This window comes from Meriones unguiculatus, chromosome 6, assembly GCF_030254825.1.
Source record: "Meriones unguiculatus strain TT.TT164.6M chromosome 6, Bangor_MerUng_6.1, whole genome shotgun sequence".
NCBI classification, from domain to species: Eukaryota; Metazoa; Chordata; class Mammalia; order Rodentia; family Muridae; genus Meriones; species Meriones unguiculatus.
In genome coordinates, this window is record NC_083354.1 from 17,230,523 (window position 1) to 17,256,401 (window position 25,879).

Sequence of the window (25,879 nt, forward strand, 5' to 3'; positions counted from 1 at the left end):
AGATAACTAATCTCTCTTTTCGTCTACCCTGAAGCACACTCACTCCCTGAATGAGAACTCAATAACCCTGTTATCAAGGCCCATTATCAGGGTCCACAGTCAGTGTATCGAGGTTGGCTAGAGGACATCCCTGGGTCTCAGAATCCCCTGCTATCAAAGATTCTGAGGTCAGCAGTGATCTAGGAAACAGAAAAATCCCCATAGAAAGGCTGGGAGGTAGCCCAGTGGAGTAGAATGTTTGCCTAACGTGCACAAAGCCCCAAGTCCAGAATTTCTGGATCGAATGATCAACATGTTTATGCTTCCGGGTGTCACTGGGTCCCCTTGCATGGGAACTGGATCAGTTTGCACTGAGGGATTTTTATGAGTGGATGTCTGAATGCTCAGATGCACAAGCTTGCTGGAAAAGTCGCATACCATTGACTGACTCTGCATACTGATCTCACTTTTGTTCAAGACATAACCAGGCACAAAGGTTCCATGCAAACAAGCAAAGCTATTTCTGCCCACTGATTGGTCACCCTGAAGTTGTATTTCTACCTTGCAGTTCTGCATTTTTGTCTGACCGAAATCCCTCTTGTCTCTTTCTAGATTGAATCATTAAAGAAAAAAGTGCAACAGAAGCAGCTCCTAATATTACAGCTTTTAGAAAAAATCTCTTTCCTGGAAGGAGAGGTAAGAGGGTATGGCTCTTTCAAGCTGGTGTCTTCCCTGCCATTAAATTTTATGTTGCTGATCGTGCTGTGGACACTTAATTAAAAATATGGCTATTTCCTGGCCTTATAAAATTGATTGAAGGTTAACTGCCAGCTCTGCAAAGGATCTCTTGACAGCTCTATTTTCTCTACCCTCTCCCTCTCCATGCTCCAGCCTGCTGCTGGGGTCTGTGCTTTCAAAGGTCTAACGTGTCTTCCTCAGGAATTCTCCCAGCAAGTCTAACAAATTCTCATGTGTATAGGGCTTTTTAATTTGTGAATGGTCTATGTGTATGTCCCTCGCACAGTTACTCGGCAACTTTTAAAATGACTCAGGAAGGATTGTGATCACTGTGAAAAGGGAAGACAGAGGCAGAGAAGGGAGGTGGTATCGCCCAGGCTCATCCAGCCTAGGAAAACCCAGAGCCCCGGTGGAGAAGAGATGTCCAGTCCAACATTTGCCTTCTGTTACTTTGAGGAAACCTGTTTTCGAGGTGACTTAGTTTCTCCAGCAACCTGGAGTTGCCCCATAGTCTTGCCTCTGACCTTTTGAAAGGCTTTTGGGGGATTTTGTGGCAGTTCCAGGGAAAGAAATTATGCGTTGGAAGAATCTTAGGGGGCTGGGTGTTAATAGAAGGAGCTGAAATCCATTTTCCCTGTAGGTTCTTTATTAAGAACTTGGCATTGAGCCTTGGCCACCGCTGGCACCAGGAAGAGCTGGTTTGCCAAGCACCTGTCCTTGTCAGTGTCCCTCTGTGCAGCCCTTCCCCCATGAGACAGCCTGGGACACGACAGTGAAGCAAGGAGAAAACTAGGGTGGCATTTGCTGAGTGCCTAGCGCGTGCTGGGCATCGCTGGTTCCTTTCCATATGTTCTGTATAACATAGGTAAAAGGGTGGGTTCTAGCTCAATGGAGCCCTGGGGCTGCCTATTGACTGACCTGTCAGGAAGGTTCCTTATCTTTATAAAGGAACCATAACCACACCTGTGTGGGACAGTGTAGGACAGTCCCACGAGAGCACCCCGGGAACATCTGGCATGGGCTGGAGGGATGGCTCAGCTGTGAAAGGCAAGGCTCACAACCCAAAATATAAGGAAATGCGTGGCATACTGAGTGAGCGCTCTGCTCTTGGCTTATTGAAAGGGCGACCCTCGGAATAAAGGGTATCCCTCCCATTTTAAATATAAGGGACTGAGTTTCAAGAACACCATTTCCTGTCCATGCTGATGGTAGAGACGCTGAGTCTGAATCCAGGGCCTACCCTTTCGCTGCATGCTTACAGGCGTGGCGAGCCAGGCCATCATCTGCTTTGATGGAGAGACTGCCTCCAGCTGCCATCACCAGGAGCCTTTGTGGCCTCGAGGGACCTGGTTTCAGATTCAAAACTTTCCCATAAGTCTTGGAGCTGAGTAAATGGATAATTTTCTGTTCCCACTTATGTCTTCCCTTCCTAGATCACTGAGCCCAGCACCAGCTTTTCATTTTATTTTATTTTGGAAGACAATATCTCTAGTATCCCAGGCTGCCCTCAAACTCACTATGGAGCCAAAGGTGACTTTGAATATCTGCTCTGTAGGCTTAGATTTCCCAAACACCTACTTTATTTAAGGTTCTTAGACACCTTTACCTTCCTTCCAATCCCCCAACCTTAGGTAGAAGATCAGTAGGCAAAAGGGCTGTAGACCTCTTTTACCTACCTCCTGCTGGTTAAGGTTGACCAGAGAAGGATGCAACTGTTGCAGAGGGCTGTAATGCAAAAGCATAGAGGTGCAGAACTCATAATCTTGCTGTCTGTGGGCTTCTAACTCTTCTTAAAGTCTACACAAGGATGTTTTGCAAAACTCACAAAAACCAGGCCCCTCTCATGAGGTAGCTTTCAGCTGACCAACATCATTTGCCCTCTTAGGAAGGCTTTTTCCCACAAAGGAAAAATATTCTCACATGCCACACTTGAGACCAAAACAAACAAACAAACAAACAAATTCACATGACACAGCTGAGTTTCTAAGGAAACCGGAAACTTCCACTTCTCTGCTCTCCTGTCTCCACCTCACAATGACAGGGTTACAGGTACCTGCTGCCTCCCTGGTTTCCAGCACTCATTTCTAAGATTTCCTCCTAAAATCACAGCCCTTTGTGTACTGGGGGCGGAAGTGTGATTGTGCAACTTCCAGTGACAGTCCAGAATCCATGGAAGGGGTCTAAGGGTCCAAAGAGAAGGCGTTTTCAGAAGAGAGGGACAAGATGCTGACAGAGACAGGAACTCACCCCAGAGGGCCCTCCCCCCGTGTTTCTGTCTGCAGCACTCCCAAGCTTTCTAGGAGCTTCCAGGGACTATTGTGCATGGGAGGCGCTTGAGAACATATGCTTCGATGATTCGGCCCATGTTCCGGGTTGTGGGTATGAGTTAATGCTATGAGGTGATTCCAGGAGATGAGACTGGGAGAGGAAGCTCACGTCTGTGGGCAGCCGGGACCCATGGCACGTGGGGTCTCCGGGATTTGGTGTGGGACTAGCCTGGATTATCTCCAGAACACTGAGCAGGTACATTCCACCAGACAGTGGCTGGCATCTGCTCCTGGGGTTCCGGCCATTTGGCCACCTAGACTTTTCCCGTGGTGCTCACAGAAAGCCCCTTGTGAAGACTGAGGGAGTGATGTGTCAGGAGGCCGTGAGCAAAGCAGGAGGGTGCTACAGTGACAGCTATGTCCATCTCAGAACAAGACTGGAGTCTAGTCTTTGAAGCATTTAGACAGTGATTATAAAGCTGATTTAGCCTTCCTTAAATTATTTAAATCCAGGGCAAAGATGGCCAGTTGCTCTGGACCACTTTCCACATTGACTTTAAACAGCAGGCAAACAAAAAAAAAAATTAATGCTGTTAGACTTAAATATTCTAAAATATTAAATATCAGGATTTGGGGGGAATTTTTGTTGTTGTTTGTTTTTGTTTGTTTGTTTGTTTTGTTTTTCAAGGCTGAGTTTCTCTATGTAACCCTGGCTGTACTGGACTTACTTTATAGACCAGGCTGGCCTCAAACTCACAAAGATCTCCCTTCCTCTGGAATTACAGGTAATTCCTGGTAATTTACCCAGCTGAATATCAGGAATTTAACTCATTATGTCCTTTTTTTTTTTTTTAAACTTCCTAAGGGTACTGTTTTATTTGTTTCAGTGTGTCAGTGCACGTGTGTGTGTGTGTGTGTGTGTGTGTGTGTGTGTGTGTGTGTGCTCTTCAGGACAACAACCTGAGTCATTCCTCAGGAGACAGTTTACCTTTTTTGAGACCCTGGAAAGGAGTGTGGCAAGTTAGGCTGGTTGCCCAGTGAGCCCCGGGGATCATCCTGTCTCCACCTTTCCAGAGTTGAGGCAGCAGGCTCGTCCCATGATGCCAAGCTTTTGGCCAGCATGCACACGCATGCATGAGTGCAAGCACACAGACACACATATGCATGTATAATGTATATGTTCTCTACTGACGTGTTCCTGGCTGGCTGTGTGACTTCTGACACCAATGAACTGCCACCCCTCTTTCCAGCTGCTGTGTGACCAATGGTTCTGAGCCATCTTGTAGACTGTGATGTCACTCGACTCTGTTATTTTTAGCACGGAGGTGCAATAGACAGGCATATAATCTATACACAGGAAACTGCACTGCTTTATAAAAAGTCCCATAGGTTAAAAGATAAATGACGTTTCTCACGTAGCTTACGATCACCTTACTCTTCTGTTATAAAATTATCTTGGATGCTCATATAAAAAGATCTACTAATACTCCTTACACAATGTATATTAATTTTGCCTTTGAATGGCGTGATGAACAAAAGGCGTTTCTCGGACTCAGCTTCCGTATCATAACAATTTTTCATCCTCTGCTTGTAAGCAGTTTGGATGACTGAGGAGCCTTGGTGCTTACACACATCTTTGCTCACTTTCGTAGCGTCCTTAGGTGTGTGGCAAGGGTGTAGCGGTGAGCTAGAGAGGACCACGGGAGTTAACTGTGTGCGCCTGCGTATATCTTAGCTCTTCCGGCACCGGATAGGTTCGGCCTGCTGCTTCAGGTAGCTGTGGTAGCTGTGGATGATGGCGCCATCTCCCTAAAGCGTAATGAGCCCTGGGGGAAGCTCACTTGGGAAAGTAGCAGTAGCCGTGCGAGCAGGAGGACTCCGTCCAGACCCCAGAGCCTATGCAGGGAGTGCCGGCGTGCTCCAAGACCGCTGATCCTGGCGGCTTTCTGTCCAGCCAGCCTAGTCTGCTTAGTGAGCTCCAGGGCCCACGAGAGGCCGTGTCTCAAAAGACAAGATGGATAATGCCTGAGGAGTGATAGCTGAAGCTGGTCTCTCACCTCCACATGTGTGCACACGCACACACACACATACACACAAACACACTATACATACATGAACACACACAAAACTGATGTTTATTTTGTGATTTTTTTTGGGGGGGGGTTCACTGCATGGCCTAGTTCTCAAGCTTGAACTTGGCAGGTAACAGTATTCGGTTGCTTGAGCCTGATGGGACGCTAGAGTCTGACCCGTGTTTCATCATTATCTGTGTATGAGCGTGACCGGATTATCCCGCTCCCGCCCTCCACCCAGGGACTCCATCTTTTAAAAAGGCAGGAGGGGCAGAGGGGACTCAGGTCACCTCTGAGATTGCTTGTATTTTTAATGTTTGAAGTCTTGCTGTCCCAACCCCCCCCCCAACCAAATCACACCAAGACATTAGACCAACAGTCCAGGGGGACGTGCAGTGAGCCCTGATCCCGGGGTTCATAGGTGCTGGTGTGGAATCTTCCTTCCCTTTCACATAGAGGGTATCGATTACTCCTTGGTTTTATCACTTACCCGTAACTGATGTTTAAAGTTATTAGGTTTTACGTGCACACATACCTCAAAAATACACACCAGATTCTCAAATGCTCCCTTTTGCCTGGCTCTATTCCATTCTCCACCCCGCCCTCCCCCACAACATTTTTTTTTTGTTTATTAATCCTCTGGAGAAGAGACATTCCATTCCCTGTTTCTGACATTTGAAAACTTAAGTAACTCGAGCTCCAGGGGATCTGATGTCCTCTTCTGGCGTTCTTGGGTGTCCACATGCACACATGTATACATACATGTAGACATATACAGTACTCATAAATAAGCATTTTAAGTGTTTTGAGTCCGCACGAGTGTCAGTGGGTAAAAGTGCTTCTCTGAGAGCCGCATTGTAGAAGGAGGCCTCTTATCCCGCAGGTTGTCTCTGACACCCACAGGTACACATTCGCACACCCATGCACACACGCATTCACGCACGCAAGCACGCACACACGTGCACACACAGAAAGGAATGTAATTAAAAAAAAAACACTTTAAAAATAGTCCCAAGATGATGGAGCTGTGGTGGTTAAGAGCAGTGGCTGCTCTTGCAGAGGACACAGGTTCAATTCCCCGCACCCACCTGGTGGCTGCAGCAGAATAGAACTCCAGTTCCAGGGTACCCAGCACCCTCCTCTGGCCTCCTTGGGCACCAGGGACACACTCGAATGCAGAGGCGTGCAGGCAAACACTCATACACATAAAATAGAAGTGAGCCAATCTCTAAAAGAATGTCCTAAAGTAAAATTAGAGGCCTGGCTCCAATGAGTGGCTAAGTCTTCTGGACTGGATTTTGTTTCTTCTTGCTGAAAATCTTGAGCTTACAGTGACACTGAAGAGTTGCAGGAAATGAACATACACAGGGCAGGGCGCTTGCCTCTGTGTGTGTGTGTGTGTGTGTGTGTGTGTGTGTGTGTGTGTGTCTGTGGAACTCTGCTGCGCCTCTCACTAAGTTTCCTGGGGGCGGGGGGATCCTGTGGCTGCAGCACGTGGCACACAGATCCCCACATCCATTTTTTTGGACATGCCCTTGTCTAGGTGTGTGAGTCAGCTCCTGGCTGCTGGCTTCCTGGGGCCTGAGGGGAGCTGGGAGAGGAGGTGACTGCGGTGACTGTGTGAATTCCCCTCCCCCCCCCATGCCCATGCCCGGTTCTTCCTTCCTGGAATGCACACGAGCCTCCGTGTCCACACAGTGATACTCATTACACATACAAACATAAGGTGGTGGTATGTGAAAGCAGGAAAAACAGCACATCATCTCCCCCCCCCCCCTCAGTCCCAGGAGCTTCCTGGTGACAGACTGAGCTGTCCAGTCATTTCACTGCAATTGGCTCTCACTTTTACCATTCTTTCCAGCTTAGTGCAACAATGTTATCAACGAATATACCGTTAATTCACAATAAGCTGCGCAGCCTTAGCGATGCCCCTGGCTTAAAACTCAGCAAACTGTTAACATATCTTGCTCTCACGCTACCTTTCTATGATAAGATGACTTGGGACTATTTCCTACTTTTTTCTCCTTGAGGCAGGTGCCCATGTAGCCCAGGATGCTCTTGAACTTCTGATTCCCGTCTCTGCCCTCAATGTGCTGGGACTGGAAGTTTGTGCTGCCTTGCTGGTTTTAAATTGGCCGCCTTTGTTTTCCTCTTCTTGCTTTCTGTGGTCCCAGCAGCACTAGCAGGCTTTTAACAACGCCATCGAGAGTCCATGAAGCTCTGCTAATTGTTCTCTGTCTTTAACTCAAGCACAAGCTCATGTGTGTGTGTGTTTATATACAGTTGTGTGCATTCTGTGAAGGCCAGATGCCCATGTTGGATGTCTTCCTCCAGCTTCCATTTTATTTTATTTTATTTTTATCTATTCTATTTTATTATTTTATGTTATGACAGGGATTTTCAGTGATCTAGATCTCACTGGCCCCAGTCTCACTGATTTGGCGAGACTAGCTGGCTGGTGAGCCCTTTGGCCTCGGCCATATTTGTTTCTAGCACTGGCCTTTCTTATGTGGATTCTGGGGACCAAACCCAGGTCTTCTTGCTTACAAGGAAAACACTTCATTGACTGAGCCATCTCCCCAGCCTTACCTTCCTTTAATTGGATAATTTCTATTAATTACTTTTAGATGTGCTTCCCCTAAATCTACCTAAGAAAATAATAATAATAATAGTTTTACTTCTCTATTCTAAAATTCCCAGTTGACTCTTCCATGGCTCTATTTTTTCTTCATTAGTTCCTTACTAATAAGGAACTAATGTTTCCCACTATCTCTGGATCACAGTTATGATGGAATTCAAATCCTTACCTTCAGATCCTCACATCTAGGTCACAGCAGGACTATTTTCTGTCTATCCCTGTTCTTCCAAGAACAGGTCACATCTTCCTAGTTTTCCATAGGCCACTTGACTTTGGATTCTAAGCCAGGCATTGTGAACCCCTTCATGTGGAGACTGTAGATCAGCAGTCCTCAACCTGAGGGTCACAACCCCGTTAGGGGTCAAAGCACCCTTTCACAGGGTTCGCTTAAGACCGTCAAAAATCACAGGTATTTACATTGTGGTTCCTAACGGTAGCAAAATTACAGTTGTGAAGTATCGAGGAAAGTAATTTTATGGTTGAGGGTCACCACAGCATGTGCCACTGTGTTGAAGGATGGAGGCAGAACCACAGCTTTAGATTCCATCTCATTATCGGAAACACAGCAGTGAGTATTTTTTTCCCTTAAAGGTAAATAAACTTGTTTAGGCCAGCTACCCCCACCCCACGTGACTGCTCAGACTCAGTTCGCTCCCTTCCCACTCAGTTCACACTTCTTTTAGCTCACCCCTCATGAGCGTGCTTCAAAGGTCTGCTGGAGACCTCTACTGAATCCAGAACACAATTTGGGGGTTCCTCCTGCTCTGATTCTCATCATCCTGCTTGTTTCACTGCCTTGGCGGTTTAAGGCTCCCTTTCTTGGCCAGAAGAGGGCTTCCGGTCTCCTGGAGTGAAGTTACAGGTGGTTGTGAGCTGCTCAGTACTCTTTGCTCTTCTGACTCTCTCAAGTGACTTCATTCCCTCTCCTCGTTCTGATATAGCCCCTCTGGGTTTACCCTCATGCTTTGTGAATGTTTCTGTAGTGTTCTGCTAGTTCTGCTTAGTTATCTGTTCCCCGGCAAGACTGAGATCAGCAGGGACACAGTCATGCTGCCTTTCCTGAACTGTTCACGGCCTTCCTCCACACTGTCTGCTGTACAGAAGATGCACGAGATTTTTAAAAACTGATTTTATCCCACTTTCATAAATGTTAATTTTTAACTTCTCTGGGTATTTAATAGTATACACAGAATACCTGTGTAATTAAACAAAACATTTTGGGGACACATGTTCACCCTTCCCTAAATGCCAGTCCAGGCAAACTTCCTAACTCCCTCTCTTACGCCCCCTGATGGTATATCCTGGCCTGGTACTCCGTGAAACCTTCCAGATTAAAGCCCTTTGCACTAGAGAGGGACAGGCCACAAGGGCTGGCGTTGCTAGCAAGAAACTAGCAGGAAACTTTTCTCTTTTCTTGTAAATAGGAGACTACAGTAGAATGTGCCCCGCCCCTAGTAAACCAGCACCTTTCTTTCATTCTAAAGATTGGGTGACAAAGCGCACAGTTAGTCTGTCATAGCTCACTCGTTGCCGGGGCATGGTTGAACGCATTCTCTCTCCACGGTCAGGACCTCATGCAGACCAAGATTTTACACAACAGCTCTTGGCACTGCTCATTCAGATGAGAGCCAGAGTGGCAACCCACATCCCTTCAAACCAAATAACCTTCTGTGTGCCTGGGACCTCTTTTTAAAAAACCCTTCCTGATTTTAAGCTTTATTTATTTATTTTTTTATGTATGAGTGATTTGCCTGCATTCCTCTCTAGGCACCATAAGTGTTGAGTGCCCTGAAGGCACTAGAACCCGTAGACCTGGAGTTACAGACAGTGGTTAGCCGCTCATGTAGGGGTAGGAAGCAACCTTGGTTCCTCCATAAGAGCAGCTGGCCCTCTTAACAGTGAACTGTCTGTCCAGGTCCTTCCACAGGACATTGAAACGTCCATGTGACATTTAGTATCGGAGACCAGTACTTCAGCTCAGCTCAAACTTGGAAAAAGAGAGAGAGAGAGAGAGAGAGAGAGAGAGAGAGAGAGAGAGACATATGCTGTACATTTTTTCTGGTTATATACATAACATGTTCATTGTATTTATTTATACATTCATTCAGTAAATTTTATCTTGTGTATGTTACCCATCAAGCTTCAGGAATCTAGCCAAGAAAATCGATAAGGGCCTTTACGGTTTTAAAATTGAGTTTTATCATTACAAAAAAAATACATAAAAGAGACTGTTAAAAATTAATTAAGGAGTTGGAGAGATGGCTCAGCTGTTAAGACACTTGCTACTCCTGCAGAGGACTCAGGTTCAGTTCTCAGCACCCATGTCAGATAGTTCACAGCTGCCTATAACGTCAGCTCCAGGGATCTCACACCCCTTGGAGGCCAGAAGAGGGGGCTGGATCTGCTAGATCTCGGGGGAAGCTGAGCCAACCTCATCCTCAGCTTTCTTGCCCCTTTGCCCTTCATTTTCCCCGTGGGGCACATTTCCAATTCCTGGGCATCTAATCATCAGCTTATGCAATGTTTGGCTCCAGTTTTAAAAAAAAAAATCATGAGAAGTATATAGAATGCTAATTTTAATCCCAAGGAGCTCATTCTAGTTTATATGTTTGAGATTCTGAATTTTTCCACACCTATGAAATACTAATTATTCAGTTATAGAGGCATTTCCCACTAAATTAAATTAATAGACTTACTCATTTTATAGCTTAGTAAGGGAGTGTTAAAAGTTGAGTTGCACCTTATTTATAATGCAAAAAATGTGATAAATATCTAACTGGCCATCATATAAGACTAGTTAAAGAAATACTGTACATCCACACAATGGGATACTGTGTTTCAGTTACCGTAGTTCGCTGACACAAAAAGAAAACTATTATGTTTGGGGAGATATCTGTGACACATTGGTGTGTGTGTGTGTGTGTGTGTGTGTGTGTGTGTTCACAGACATGTGACAGAGCTCATGTGGAGGTTATAATTCAACTTGTCCGGTTCAGTTCTTTCCTTCTACCTTGTGAGTCCTGGGGTTCAAACTCAGGTCATCAGCTTTGGCAGCAATCACCTTGACACAGTGAGCTATCTTAACATCCCCATGACAAATCGCTGATCGAAAGAAAAGCAGATTACGTGACAGACCCTCATGTGTTGTTTTCGTCTATGTACAGCTTTATGTGCATGTGTGCACACACATGGAGAGCTTTGTATTGTGGTAGAATCGCTGTATTTCGTTGACACCCACTCTGTAAGACACACCTTACGATGAATGTCGGTGCTGCAGGCTTGCGTTACTAAAACTGCTTTCCTCTCGTCTCTAGAATAATGAACTACAAAGCAGGTTGGACTATTTGACAGAAACCCAGCCCAAGACTGAAGTGGAAACCAGGGAAATTGGAGTGGGCTGCGATCTTCTACCCAGGTATTTAGGAATTTCCTGTTTTTCTGACAAAAATCCTTCCTTGACTGAAGAGAAAATATTTTACTGGGCTGTGACGAACATAATCCAATCCTTCCTATAACAATACAGCTCTCAAGCTAAGTGGTGACTTCTCAGTAGGCAGAGGAATTGTGGGAGGTGGAGGAGACAGTGAAGGAGGGGACTGAAGAAGCCATGGCTGTCAGTTACTGCATGCCTTTGCTCATTCATTCACTTATTCAGCAAAATGTGCTAGACAGTTAGGTTGCACAGAGAAGTGAGATTGATTCCTGCTCCATTGCAGAGAATGGAGAGGGGGACAAATGAGGAACAAAACCCAACTGTTTCTTAGTACTGTAACTGAGTTCATTCAAATGTCTGGTTTGAATCTGGTTCATCATAATGATCTTCTTAGAATGTGTCCTGGCCAGTTTTATGTCAGCTTGCCAGAAGCCAGTGTCATCTGAGGGGAGAGAGCCTCAGTTGAGAAAATACCTCCATAAGATCCAACTGTAGGGCGTTCTCTTAATTAGTGATTGGTGAGGGAGGGCCCAGCCCACTGTGGGTGGTTCTATCTCTGGGCTGATGGTCCCTGGTTTCTATAAGCAAGCAGGCTGAGCAAGATATGGAGAGCAAGCCAGTGAGCAGCGCTCCTCCATGGCCTCTGTATCAGCTCCTGCCTCCAGGTTCTTGACTTGCGTGAGCTCCTGTCCTGACTTCCTTCAATGATGAACAGTGATGTGGAAATATAAGCCAAATAAACCCTTTCCTGTCCAAATTTCATCACAGCAATGATAACCCTAAGACAGTCTATAACTCTAGCTCTGTTACCAAGCTAGATGGCTGGCCTGTTCATTGTTCAGCTGCTCCCCACATAGGTCTGTGTCCTGCTGAGAGCCTGTGATTTAGTGTCCTGCCTCTAACTGAAACAAATTTGCCATGGCTAGGTCTTCAATTGTGCTCAGCCCAGAGGATGTGAGACAGTATGTAACATGGCTACTAATGTAGCGTGTGTTGTGATTTAGGTCATCAAAGTCATGAAGTACCAGGTCCTGGTGTCATGAGAGCAAGAAAGGACTCTTTACATGCATGTGCATTTGTGTGTGCTGTGCTACGCTAGACAAACAGTGATCCAGAAAAAATGTGTCAGATCCTGGGGACCTTTAATAGTAACATCTGGTGGGAACGAGTGATCAGCCCATTGCTCAGCTGCGGTGTGAAATGCCTGGGTCTGGTCTGGCTAAGCACCTGCAGCCTGGCGTCTAGGGAGTCTCTCCACGCTGAGGCCTTGGCCTCCCCGTCTGTAAAGTCAATGGTTTTACCGAGTCTCCAGCATCACTGATGTGCTACAGTGAGACCTCATTTCCCTGTTTTAAGTCTGAGACTGATGGGCTCTTGAGGATTCAATCCAGCCACTTGCCGTTGTCAGAAGGACTGACTAACGACATTGTTGAACTTTCTTTGCCAGTTTTCTGATCTTCAGGCAAACAAGGCAATTTCACCACTTTGAACAGAATTAACAGAAAATGCTTTTTTGAAGAAAGATAACAATACATAAAGTAGACTCAGTGTCTCACCAGCGTATGACACAACTTACTCGATGAAAATATAAGCAAAAGAATGACTGATTGTGTTTGGGGACCCTTTTTGAAATATAAGTAATTTGGCCATTTCCCTCTTTCTCAGGCTTTTCAGAAATCAAGTGTCTCAACTCACTCTAATTCCCCACATCATAAATCTTGTTTGGCCAAGACGGGCACAAAACCATGTCTGAAACCAATAAATTGTTTGTTTTCTGATTCCCACATTTTGGCTTAAAACAAGCTTTTCAATTTGTACACCCGAGGATAGCCGGAGGCAAACTTTTATGGCTGCGTTATGAAACCACAAAACAGTTTTCATAATGGAAGTGCTGACAGACCTTTAACTTATGGCCACAGTGAACCTGGAAGGCATGTCAGAATCGAAAGGCAGCTTTTCCATAAATGTAACATTTGGGTCTCCCTCAGGATCCATTGCGGCAGTTTGACTGCTTAGGTCAGTCAGCGGAGGAAATGAAAACTACATAACCACATTTCCGAAAGGGCAGAATAATATTTCACCCATTTCCTCTCAAATATTTATGAAGTGCCTACTATGTGAAAAGCACCCCAGGTCATAGGGGCGAGGAGAGCTCCTGAGCTATCCCCAGGCAGGGTTTCCACTTGGCTTCTTACAAACGCTTTGCCCTGCTGCTGGAGCTTCTGAGGAGCCGTGGGGGATGGAGGGAGAGGTGGATTATTTAAGTGCTCCCTGGGCATCCTTCTTAGCACCAACTAACCTAACCCAGCACGTAGTTTTGAATGTCGGAATCTAAGTAAGACTGGCTTAAATAGAGGCCCCGGGGGCAAAAACAGACCAGAACCCGATAGTCTAGAAGAACCCCTGCTTTTCAAAGGAAGCGAACCTGAGGTCCAGAGAAAACAGAAACTCACTGGAAGCTGCCCAGCCTGGGGGAAGGCAGGTTTCCGAGGCTGGGTGCCGCCGTTTGTAACCGGAAATGGCTCCATTAAGTTGAGGGTTCCTGGGCTGGCAGCAAGGCTCAGTGGGTAAAGGTGCCTGCCACCAACCCTGACGACCTGAGTTTGATTCCTGAGACCCACGTGGTGGAAGGATCCTGTGACCTCTCTGTGCACATGCAGACACACACAAGAAAGGGAAGGAAAAGCCATGTTCTATGTGTTGACAAAAGCCTTTTTTCTTACATGGACTTCACACTTATATCCAAAAAGTGAATTAATTATTCTGTGTTATTTTCCAGAATTGTTTTTAATGATTTGTATTCTGGTTTGGTTGAGACGGGTGACCCATGTTATCTGTGTTGGTCAAGAGCTCACTGTGTAACTGAGGAAGACATTCAGCTCCTGAGCCTCCTGCCTCTACCTCCCAAGCGCCATCCCCCCCCCCGCACCTGGCCTGCAGTGCTTTTACACAGACCCCTCCCCCACAGTGTCTCTGATCAGAAAGGACTGAATCTAGCCTCCGTTAGACAGAAGCGTTTTGTTCATTCTCCTGCTACAAAGAGCTTGGTGGTGTAGCGCCGTTGAGTATGGGTGCCCTGCCTTACCAGCTGCTCGCTGATTACAGCCTTGTGCAGGGGGATGACGCTTTCTGAAACTGGGACACGTTCATCCTCAAACTGGGAAGGAGGATGACAGTTTTGAGTCTTGATGGGTTGCTGTGAGGATTAGATGAAAAGATGTCTAAAGCAGGTAACTTAATAATAATAAAATAGCCATTAAGGGGCAGGAGCGACAGCTCAGCAGTTAAGAGTACTTACTGCTCCTGCAGAGGGCCGGTGTTTGGTTCCTGGCACCCTTGTTGGGTGACTCACAACCACCACTAACTCTTGCTCCAAGGACTTCAGTGACCTCATCTGCCTCTGTAAGAACCGCACTCGTGTGTGAAAAACCCAGACACACAATTGTTTTTAAATAGCCACTGCTCTATTAACTAAACACCAGTTTTGATTTTTATATGTTGGACAGTGTATCCAACATAAATGAGCTTGGGTTTGCTAAGGTGGTTTTTGTTAACTTGGTTTTACAGGTAGTTATCATGGATAGGTAGCCTAGTCAAGTATACAGAGCTTCAGCGTGCCTGGACGGCCTCAGTTAAACCCTCGGTGGCTTTAGAGTAGCCTCCAGACAGTGTGTCAGAGAGTGGAGCCCCTGCGGAGCACGCACGATGTCAGCTGAGACCCAGAAGTGAGCCTTGTGTGTTCCAGCCATTGGATACCACAGACGTTCACCATGGGGAGCAGGAGCCCTCCCACTCTCTTCTCACACCTGCAGGCCCTGGAGTATAACTCACAACCAGGGCTGCCCCGGAAAGTTGTCATGCTGAAAAGCAAAACTTCGTTGACCTCTTTAGTCATAATGGCAGTAACCTCCCTCTTCCAACACACCCCTTCACATTGCCCCCTTCCCTGCCAGCATCGTGAATGCCTGGGAATGGGGGTCCAGGGTTCCTCTCACCGAGGGCATTAGTCTCCTGACTACTAATGAAATGAATGTAATGAAATAGCAAGGCCAGTTAGAAAGAGAAATGTGTATTGTGTTACCGTTTTTTCCAAGATCTTTTGGTGAAGGCACTGCATGGTGGAGCAAAAACTGTTTACACCATGATCCAGGAAGCAGAAATAGAATAACTTAGGGTAGGGTTCCACAACACCCTTAAAACACCTCCCCCTGCCCCATTGCCTAAGACTTCCCTGTGAGGCCACCTCTTATGGGTCCCACCACCTTCTAGTGCCCCAGGGGGGCCCAAGCTTTTGATTCCTGAACCTCTTTGGAAAGCAGGCATCCAGACTCTTGAATCTGGCATCTAGTTGTTGCTCAATAAGCATTTTTTTTTTTTTAAATGAGTGAGAGATCTACAGCAAGTGGGGATTTAGGCAGCTGACCTGTGTTAGGGCCTAACTTAGAAGAATCGGCACGGGCTTGTGCTTTGCAGCTTGTGCTTGTCATCATGCGAGCAGAAGGTTTTGTTCCTTTTTTGAGTCCCCGTCTCCCCGAGACACGCTCAGAACGGTGCCTGTGAAATAGGTGTTCAGCCCATCCTTGTGCTGTACGGCCTCTTCTAGTCTTCAACGGTCCTTCCTAGGCAGGACAATGCTTGCCTCTTGTTATAGGCTGTTCCTTCTCTAGCTCTCTCTTGATCCCCCTGGACTTGATCCTCCTTCTCTCACATGCCTCTCTCTCCTCAGAGCACCTCGTTTCTGCAGGGACCACACCGGTCCGTAGCACTGCCTTTCTTCCCTGTGGCCAAGCCTTTTTGGAACACAAGCCTGCATTCCTTCCAGCCTCTGGCCCCTGCAGTCCTCCAGCTAGGGGTTTTGGTCCTCTATAGGCCATTTCCAGGCTACCTGTATCAGCCTTTTCTCCAGTCAGTTCTTGAAAATGGTTAAGATGCCTGCTTGTGGGTTAGACCTGAATCTGTGTCTGGGATCTACCTCTTGCCTTTTGTGTGGCTTTGAGTGAATTTTGAATCCTCTGACTTTTTGCTTCCTCACCTTGAAAAGAAAATTTTGACTGGGGAGGCTGATGCAGGAGGATCAATGTTTACAAAAGGAAGAAAGGGAGATTTGGGGATCGGCCCTTCTGTTTCACGAATTTTCTCTGCTGGGGAGGGGCTGAGGCTACAATATACACCCTCCCAATAAGGTTCCAAGGACAATCTGTTTTACCAAAGTTCCTCTGGGGAACCAGTGAGTTTGTTGGACTTGCTTGCAGGGCATGGGGGAGGGGTTACTGACAGGAGCAAGGGGGACCCCAAACAGCAACCCTAGAAACTCATCACCTAGCATATGTGATAACTTCCCCCACAGCCACACAGATAGAGCCCCCTCCTCCTACTTCTCCCAAGCCTGTATACTCTAGCCCCAACCCCAAGACCCCGAGGACACTATCAGTTAGGAAGACTGAATACAACTGGCTAGGAAAATGGTTGGATACTCAGGGCCTATGGCCCTCCCTGCCCTCCCCTCCTGTAAGGCCAGTAGCAAGCCAGCCCAGCTGTGATGACCGTGTGCCAGGAGGCTCACGTGGCTGCTTTGCTGGGAGGAGTTTCCTGTACACCACTGCCAAAGCTTCCTTCCAAGTGGACAGCACAGGGTACCCAGCCTGAATACTCGCATGGTCATAATCCGTGGGTGTTTCCACCATTCTTCTGTGACCTTTAGCACAGCCATAGCTCAGCCATGATTGCTTTGCCCGTGAAGTCGCTTACTTTCCTGGGCTATCGCTTTCCTTCCTGACTCCTTATTCTCTTCAGTCGTCCCGACACCCATCTTCCCTCCTTGTCTCCAGTTTCCTGTCCTTGTGCTCCTCCTCTGTCTCATCTTTTCATTGTGTTTATTTCTAGTGAGCCAGCATCTCATACAGTGAGAACCTGAGGAGTGACTTGCTCTGAGCACAAGGGGTTCAAACACCTGTTCTTGTGTTTTAAGAAAGAGTTCGGTTTGCAAGCATGATACATCTTAATTGGTCATTGAGAGTAACTTAAGGTTATCTGGCCTCTGAGTACAGAGAAAGATTAAAGTGAGAGAAAGGAGACTTCTCTCTTCTGCTCCTTAATGAATTGTAAACTCATATCTTTGGGGGGAAAATTAGATTTTCTTTTAATGTTCTGGATATGCATGAGTGTTTTGCCTGCATATATGTGCACCACCTATGCTTGGTGCCAACGGGGGCCAGGAAAGGGCATCCAATCTGAAACTGGAGTTACTAGGTCATCTGCAAGAGCAGCAAGCACTCTCAACTGCTGAGCCATCTCTTCAACCCGTCTTAGTAGGTGCAATTTGGTGGCAGATATCCCCCATGGCCATTAGTGCCCTACACGTAGTAAGTGCTTTACAGGCTTGTATTTTCACATTTCTGTTGTAGAGATCGAAATATAAGATAGCTCTTTACCAAAGCTTTGGGGATTTTTGGTTCTGGTAGTGGCCCTGCCTCCAGCGAAACTGCTCCTCTGTGGATTCACAGAAGGTTAGTGGGACCCCAACTGTGTTCCAGAACACAGGCAAATTTCAGTGCTGCAATTGAAAAGACTTAGGCTCTTGAAGTCCTACTGCTTCCTAGTGATCAGTTTAATAAAATGCCCCCACCTCTTGCATTTTTGAAAGGTTTGGATATGAGCGCCTGTTTTTGAAACCCAGAAGGTTCACCTTTATAAATATTTCTGCATTTTATGAGCTTTTAGGATATTGTCACAGGAGACCATTTCTGTTGCATGGAATTTTCATAGGAGTTGGCACACAAGGCCATCTGGTTTCTGCCCCTGCTGTTCTTCTAATCTGCCCAGCCAGGTCACCAGGGACTTCTTGTAGTGCCAACCCCAGGGATGCCTGTCTGTGGGCAGTGACACTGGGACCACCCCCTCCTCAAACTCACTCTGGTCTCCATCCTTATGTCTACGTGGACCGAAAGCTCAGCCTTTGGGAGCTGCTGAGGTCACAAAGATCAATGAGATGTGGTTTTCACTCTCAGAGAAATGAGACCTAGTGATGGACACAGATGCCAATTAGTGTGATAGCAGACACTGCCACTAATGTGTCAGAGCCTGGGCAGCTGTTATTCTCGGTGTGCCCGGGGAGTGTGATGTATGGAAAAAGATACTGGATCTCTGTTGCGTGGCACGGTACCTGGGGAGATAGGGAACCGATGACAGAACAAAGTAGGGATACCATCAAAATCCAACTTAGTGAACCAATGAGTTTTATTGGGATTACTTTTGGGATTACTTACGGGAGCTAAAGGGGTTGAAAGACAGGTATATGAACAGAAGCCCACCCCAGTGTGGGTAAAAGCTGTGGAGCTGGAGCACACTGCCCAGGTAGCTCAACAGGTTGGAGAGTTCTTTCCAAGTAGCTCACATGGTCTGAGCCTTTTTCAGGCAACTGGCCTGGTCTTCCCCTCCTCCCCTTCTTTTAGTTCTTTGAGACAGGATCTCACTGGATAGTTTTGGCTGATCTGGGACTTGCTATGTAGAATAGGCTGCCCTTGAACTTGCAGAGATCTGCCTGCCTCTGCCTCTTGAGTAGATTAAAGCCGAGATTAAAGGCACGTGCCACCACTCCTAGCTTTGGTCCCTGCCTCTCTCAAGAAGCTTAGCTGATCTGCAAGTGCCTTTCAGCTGTCTTTACTTGCTTAAATATGCTTGTGGAGTGATCTTGGATCTGGATCTGACAGGCAGTGGTGATCCCAGCACTTGGGAGGCAGACACAGGAGGATCTCTGAGTTCAAGGCCAGCCTGGTCTACAGAGTGAGTTCCAGGACAGCCAAGGTTACACAGAGAAACCAACTTAAAAAAAAAAATCTGACACCCCTGACCCTCACCCGTCTGTTACAGCCTGAATCACTTTTCGATAACTGGATGTGGGAAGTTAGTGTGGAGGACGCTAACTGTTATGCTTCCTGCTGTGTACTTGTGAACTGTGTCATTGTGTTGTTGGGGTAAAGAATGTAGCTGTGGTACCTTTAAGCCTTGGTGGCTCACTTTCATATCTCCATATCACACACAGTTCAAGGCAGGTTGGGTCGGGCCTCAGGATTCTAGGATTCCTTGTGCACTGGAGTTCTCTTGGACCTCCCCTCCTCACCCAAACTCCTCCATAAAAGAGAACGTGGACATGCAAGATAACATGCATGGTTGTACCAGTTAAACCCCAAGTGTTGTGAATCTTTTCTGCCCATTCAGTATCATTTCATGACAGTTCTGCTCGTGGTTCACCTAATTGCAAAGGAGGCTGGGAAATGTAGTTAGATAGTTGGCCAAAATGGACTAGGAGCTAAAGGGGCAAACGTTCACTTCTTGTGCTGGCGGCCAGTCCAAGATGAACGCAGCAACAGATTCAGTATCTGGCTAGAATGTGCTTTGTGGCTCACAGAGTACCTTTTCTGTGTCCTCACTTGAAGCTCTCTGAGACCTCTTGAAAGAGCACTAATCCTTATCATGAGGCTTCCGTCCTCATGTTCTCATCACCTGTCGTCACAGCTCTGGGGGGTTAGGATCTTCGCTCCGAATTTGCAGGGACAAAAATATTCAATCCAGGGCAAATCCCTTTTATAGCGTTTCTGTGAAGCGCTCAACTGCATTATCAATCACCACGTTTTTAGTTTTCAGTGCTGAGGTCTTAACCACATGAAGCGTGCAGAGGGCTTTATCTCATTTTCCTCTTCTTCTTTTTGTCATTTCTCAGCCCCACAGGCAGGACTCGTGAAATCACAATGCCTTCCAGGAGTTACACCCCGTATACAAGAGTCCTGGAATTAACCTCAAAGAAAACGCTGACTTAGGCACTCGGAGACACGCGCCTTCGTGCAGATGCTGAAAGGCCCTGGAACCCTGTGACTTAAAAAGTCTGGAGAGAGTGATGATTGCTGCCTCGTAGACATGGTGTAAGGCAGAATGGAAATCTCGGGCAAGTGGAGGCAGAGAGAATGAGCAAGCGCTGGTTCGCGAGGTCGTCTTTCAGATACATACCCAACCCTGTCTACACAGAGTCGTCATTTGTATTCCGAGTGGAGGCTGAAGTCCAGGTTCCACAGTCTATTTTCTGTTTCACTCGATTTTGATTTGGAGGGACAAGGGCATTAGTTAGAAAGGTCCCGTTTGTTACAGCGTAAAGGGCTTTGTTTACCCATAAAGTATTAGCAGCAGTATTTCTCCTACGTGGAGAAGCCTGTGCACAGCCAGCATGGGTTCCTGGAGAAACTTGAACCTGGAGGGAAAGATTCCCAGCATGCAGTGCTCTCTCCTGTGGCGAGGAGGATGTGTGCCGGGTTATGGGAGCCACGTTCAGAGTAGCTACATTCTGATTTGCTAATTCCTTGTTTTAATTTGTGCCTTATGCCTTGATTGGGCCAGCTGAGATCACTATATTTATTCAAGCTGTGATTCTTTTCTTTCTCACTTCAACTTTAAAAAGAATTTTGTATGTTGTGGCATTTAATCATTTCATGTCCAGTAACAATTGATATTTTTGTTAAACAACGAGGAGTCTAGTCGAGCACGCTTTACTTTGATATTAAGACCCACATGACGTATATTTAATAAATGCTATCTATTTTGTTCTAATACTGTCTCTGTTCTGTTTCATCTGTGAGAAGGGATGGACCCCCAGCAGCCCAGGCTCTGAAATGGGGGTCAGGGTCAGATGCTGTGGTTGTTCATCAGTTGGTCCATAGACTGGTGAGGTATAAGATTGTATTCCTTTTCAAATCCTGAAATTCATTTTCTTAACATACCTTCTGAGAAGAACAAGATATATCTATGATCACAAAGAACTGGATCTTTCTTTTTAAGATAGACCTCCAGAACAATACTCACAGTAAAAATAAGTGGCATCAGGTTGTAGAGCTGCCTCAGTGGTTAAGAATGCACACTGTACCAGGCACAGTGGCTTGTTCCTTTAGTCTTCAGGGAAGCAGAGGCAGGTGGATCTCTGTGAGTTCTTGGCCAGCCTGGTCTACAAAGCTAGTCCAGGACAGCTAAGGCTACACAGAGAAACCCTGTCTCAAAAAACCAAAATAAGTAAGTAAGTAAGTAAGTAAGTAAATAAATAAATAAATAGCCCTCCAGGCCTGGAGTGATTGCTCAGCAGTTAAGACCAACTAACATTCTTGAAGAGGTTCTCTTCCTAGAATCCGTGTGGCAGCTCACAACTGCCTGTAACTCCAGTTTCAGGTGATCTGATGCACACATATATACATGTAAAAATAGAAAATAAACAAAAATGTGAAATCCCCCTTCCTTCAAAGCCTCTCTTACTTCATCCAGTTTGGGAATTGCAAGCAAACCAAGTAGTTCTGTTGAATAAATCATGCTAAGTCAGGATAAAGTGAAAAAAAAAAATCTGTGTGTATGTGCATGTTTCTACATGTGTATGTATGTGCCATGTATGTGTGTACATGTATGTACATGTGTGTATAAGTGTATGAGTGCACACATAAGTGTCACACACACACACAAACCAGAGAACTATGTCAACTATCCTTCCTCAGGTACCATCTGCCTTATTGTTTTATGAGACAGAATCTCTCATTGGCCTGGAACAGGCCTAGTAGGCCAGACTTGCTCCCAGAGAGCCCAAAGATCCTCTCCTTACCAACTCCAGTGTGGGATTACAAGTGCATGGTAGTACACTCAGTTTCTCTCTCTCTCTCTCTCTCTCTCTCTCTCTCTCTCTCTCTCTCTCTCTCTGTTTTACAATGGATTCCAGGAGATCCAGCTCAGATCCTTGTGGTTGCACAGCAAATACTTCACCACCTGAGGTATTACCAAAAATGTGCACTCTTGTGGCCAAATTTGTGTTTAAACTCTGCCTGAAGGACCTTAGGTTAGTCATAAAAGCTCTGTGAAGGACATCTCCTCCTCTAACGTTAGACGGTCACAGCAACTTGCTAGGCTGACATACGTGGAAACGAAGTTTGCACAGGAAGTGTTCACAGGCCTGGGTGCCTGGGCAGTAGCTACTGTCACTCTGGAGGTCTGTTTTAGAGCATTGATGGCTTCTGTGTGGCCATCTTGGGGGTAATGAGGAACCCTGCCCTCTGGGAATCAAGGAGTGTGTCCAGGAGAGGCGTCATTAGGATAGCAGATAGGGAAGCTGGATCCACAGGGAGAACGGGGTCATCCTCAGAAGTCGGTGTCCCTGGAAAAACTGGCCTGGAAGAAGATTCAAAGGGAAAAGCAGGGATTCGAAGAAAGCCATTGTTAATGAGGCCAAAGGCAGCAATGGAAACCATCTGCAAGCAGCTCCATATTCCCCAGTTTCTCTCTTTTAAAACAAGCATGAAGAAGAAAGAGAGGCAGGCAGGTAGACAGGCAGACAGATGGACATGTTTAAAGCATCATGCTGCTGTCGGGGCCTTCATGTGTTTCATAGATCAACATGCAGTGAATTCTAGTGGCTAAACTATCCAGGAAGACTACTAAAGAGAGTTGCTGCGTTGTGCGGACTGAAAAACCTTTTTAGATTCTTGGATAAAAATCACATCTAGGGAAAGCCAATGAAATGACTCCACCATTAAAGGCACTTGCTATGTAGGTAAGCCTGATGGACAGAGTTTGGTCTCTGGTGGTTTGCATCTGTGTTCTAGCCCCTGTGTGGAGAGAAGAGAGGCAAAGAGATGGGAGAATCATCTAGAAGCTTTCAGGCCAGCGGAACGCTACTCTCTACAGTGGGCAGATAGAGAAAGAAACCCTGCCTCAAAAACAAGGTGGAAGGAAAGAGCTGACTTGCGAAAGTTGTTTTCTCCTCTGACCTCCACATACACTGTGGCGTGCATGGGCCCACGTTCCCACAAAGAGCATGAGTATTGTGTAGGATGGGGGTGGTGGTGGAGGATTCTAATATTAACACAGGAAATTCACTTCTCCAGAATGAAGAACAACAGTCCATATGAGGGCTTCAAAACAATGAACGAGTTTTATGATGGTGCTTTAAGTTGATATTTTCATTTCATTCCTCCCTGGCTTTCTCAGCGACACACAAGAACATATAACGTTTACCTGTTCTATTTTCAAAATACGTATGAACTTCCACGGAGAAGCAGAATACATGGTCTTTAGTAATATAGGCTCTGCGGTCCCACTGCCCGAGGGTACTCCTGGTGTGTGCCTATGTAAGTCATGTGACCTGCCAGAGCCCCTGGAAACCGGACGGAGGCAGTTGCTTCCCGATGGAGTTGATGTGTGGAACGACTAAGCCAGTGCGTGGACAAGTCTAGAATAGTAGCCTGTACACAGTAAGTGTTTAATAGATGCTACCAGCATCATTACATGTCCCATAAGCATCTTGGCTTCTTGTGGTTAAGGTCTATGTGTACATACAATACAGAACATATCATATAGAACCTATACCATTACATTTCTTTTTATTTTTATTTTCTTTCTTTCTTTTTTTTATCCTAAAGTGGCCTTAAACTCTTTTGTAACCAGAGATGACCTTGAACTCCCGATCCTCCTGCCTCTGCCACTCAGTGCTGGGATTGCAGGTGTGTACCTCTGTGTCCAGTTATGCAGTGCTGGGGATAGAGCCCAGGGCTTTATGCATGCTAGGCAACAGTCTATCAGCTGAGCTGCATCCCTAACCCTTGCACCATTGTGTCTTTGTAAAAAGATGTGTGTGTGCGTGCGCACATGTGCGTGCATGCGTGTGCGTGTGCACATGCGCGTGCCTGTGGCTGTGTGTCAATATATGTACATATGTGTGTGCAGGTGCCCGCCAGGAGAGGGCGTTAGGTTTCTTGGAGCTAGAAGTAGTTGTGAGTTGCTTGCTGTGGGTGCTGGACTCAGCTCCTTATGATTAAGCAGCAAGTGCTCTTAACTTCTGGGCCCTCTCTCCAGCTCAACCATTTTTTTTCAATATAATTAATTGAATTCTATTTCATTCAAGCCACCATGATTCAATTAACCTATCCTGTCACACTGGAATTTCAAAGGCTGTTTTTACTCCTTCTTAAGGAATTCATCTTCTGCTCACATCCTTGGACATTCCCCTAATTGTTTTCTCAGGTTAAATTGCTCAAAGAAGAATTGCCAGTCCTGACAGTATGCAAGCTTTAAATCTTTCAGTGCACAGGGTCTAATTTGTTCTGTGGAAATTTGTGTTTGCTGAAATCCACCGCTACTATGAGGGTGTGGCTTCCCGAGCTCTGTCGACCTTTGCAATGACAAGTGGAATATATAAAGAGTTTCTTTCTTTCGGTTGACTTGTCCTTCTAAAAGAGAGCAAGAAAACTTCCCGTAGAACATTGCCCTTGGATAGCTGATCTCACAAGCTTACGCTTGTGGGTTGTTCTGTGAAGGTCCAGAAGGGCCTCAGCAGCTGATAGGAAAGAAGAGGACTCAGAGGGAGTACTCCCCTGTAATCCCAGACCTGCTGCTCAGTGAGGCAGCACTGTGTCAGAACCCATCATGGCTTTATAACATGGTAAGGGCATGTGGGAAAGGCAGATGCCACGAGACGCACTAGGAAGTCAGGGAGACTGTGGGGCCAGCCCCACCCATTTCGGATCTGCTCTCCTGAGAACTGAAGGGACATACAGAAATATGTCAGTTGCTTCTATTCTTAATGATGTAACCACCTTCCCTCAGGCCTCCGTCCTTCAAGTATTCCATCCAGCTCTCTCCACACCACCCTGGGGACCAAGATTCCAGCAAATGAACTTTCAGGGGACAATCCAACCCTCAGTGACAGGAGATGTGGTTGGGTAAGCAGGCAGGTAAAAAGCATGCCTCCTTTTCCTCAGACTTGAAGATGAGAATATATCCAGTGGATTCTGTTCGGGAAGAAAAGAGGAGACCGAGATGTGTTTATAGGAGGAGAGGTCAGAAACAAGGGGATCAGAACAAGACATCTGCTAAACAAAGCCTTGAAGTAATTCATGAGGCAGAATTAGCTAATACCCGGTGAACTGTATGTGTCAAAGCACATAGGGCCTGTTTTTCTCTTTTCTTTCCTTCCTGCATCCTCTTTCTCCCTCCCTCCCTTCCTTCCCCTTCCTCTTCTTTGCATGTAGGTATCTGATTGTCTCCCGCAGTTGCTGAGAACACAACTCAATTGCTGTTGCCTTTCCCTTGCTCAATTCTTGAACCTTAGCTGACTCCAGAGGCCTGAGTTCAATGCTATGCTCTTGGTTCTGCTATCGTGACCCGGTTGCCTGGATTGACCTGATGACAGTAGCTTTGTCATAGGCCGTTAAGGTCAGGTGGCATCTACTCTCCAATCCATTTCACAATTGTCCCCATTCTAGGTCCTGTGCATGTTCACACTGATTACCCAGTCTGTGCATTCTCTACAGGGGGAGGGGCTAGGACACTGACTGACACTGCTAGGGCTCACCCTGGATGAACACCCAGCCCCAGCGCTGTCAGTCGGGCTAGGACACTCCACCATCAGACAAGAGCCCGGGGTAGCTTCAGGCTGTCAAGGCTGCTGCTTCCTCAGTTGGGAAGCTAGTAGGAATATAACTTCCACTGGGTATTTTGATAACTATATAGTTTAATCTTTGTGGAATTCTGAATAAAATATTATAAAAAAAAGCCCAAAATTTTGCCCAAGGGCCATAAAACTGGTGTAATTTGAATGTAATAAAATATAAGCAAGCACCAAACAGTTCTTGTGGGCTTTCTCTTAATTTTTCAACACATACTTCAGAGTTTTAAGATGGAGCGTTTACAGCATTCACCTTCCTGAATTAGGGGTGGGGGGTGCTGGGAAATAATT

At 46.3% G+C, this 25,879-nt stretch overlaps 1 protein-coding gene across 1 annotated transcript in view; it reads left to right on the forward strand.

Annotated features, from left to right (window-relative positions):
* Myzap (myocardial zonula adherens protein) overlaps window positions 1-20,724 on the forward strand; it is an 82,239-nt gene extending 61,515 nt beyond the window's left edge. The window contains exons 11-13 of the mRNA XM_021645460.2: window positions 592-675; window positions 11,009-11,109; window positions 19,847-20,724. Coding sequence (XP_021501135.1) covers window positions 592-675; window positions 11,009-11,109; window positions 19,847-19,943 — 282 coding nt within the window. The 3' untranslated portion in view covers window positions 19,944-20,724. The remainder of the gene's footprint in view (window positions 1-591; window positions 676-11,008; window positions 11,110-19,846) is intronic.
* Window positions 20,725-25,879: the final 5,155 nt, after the last annotated feature.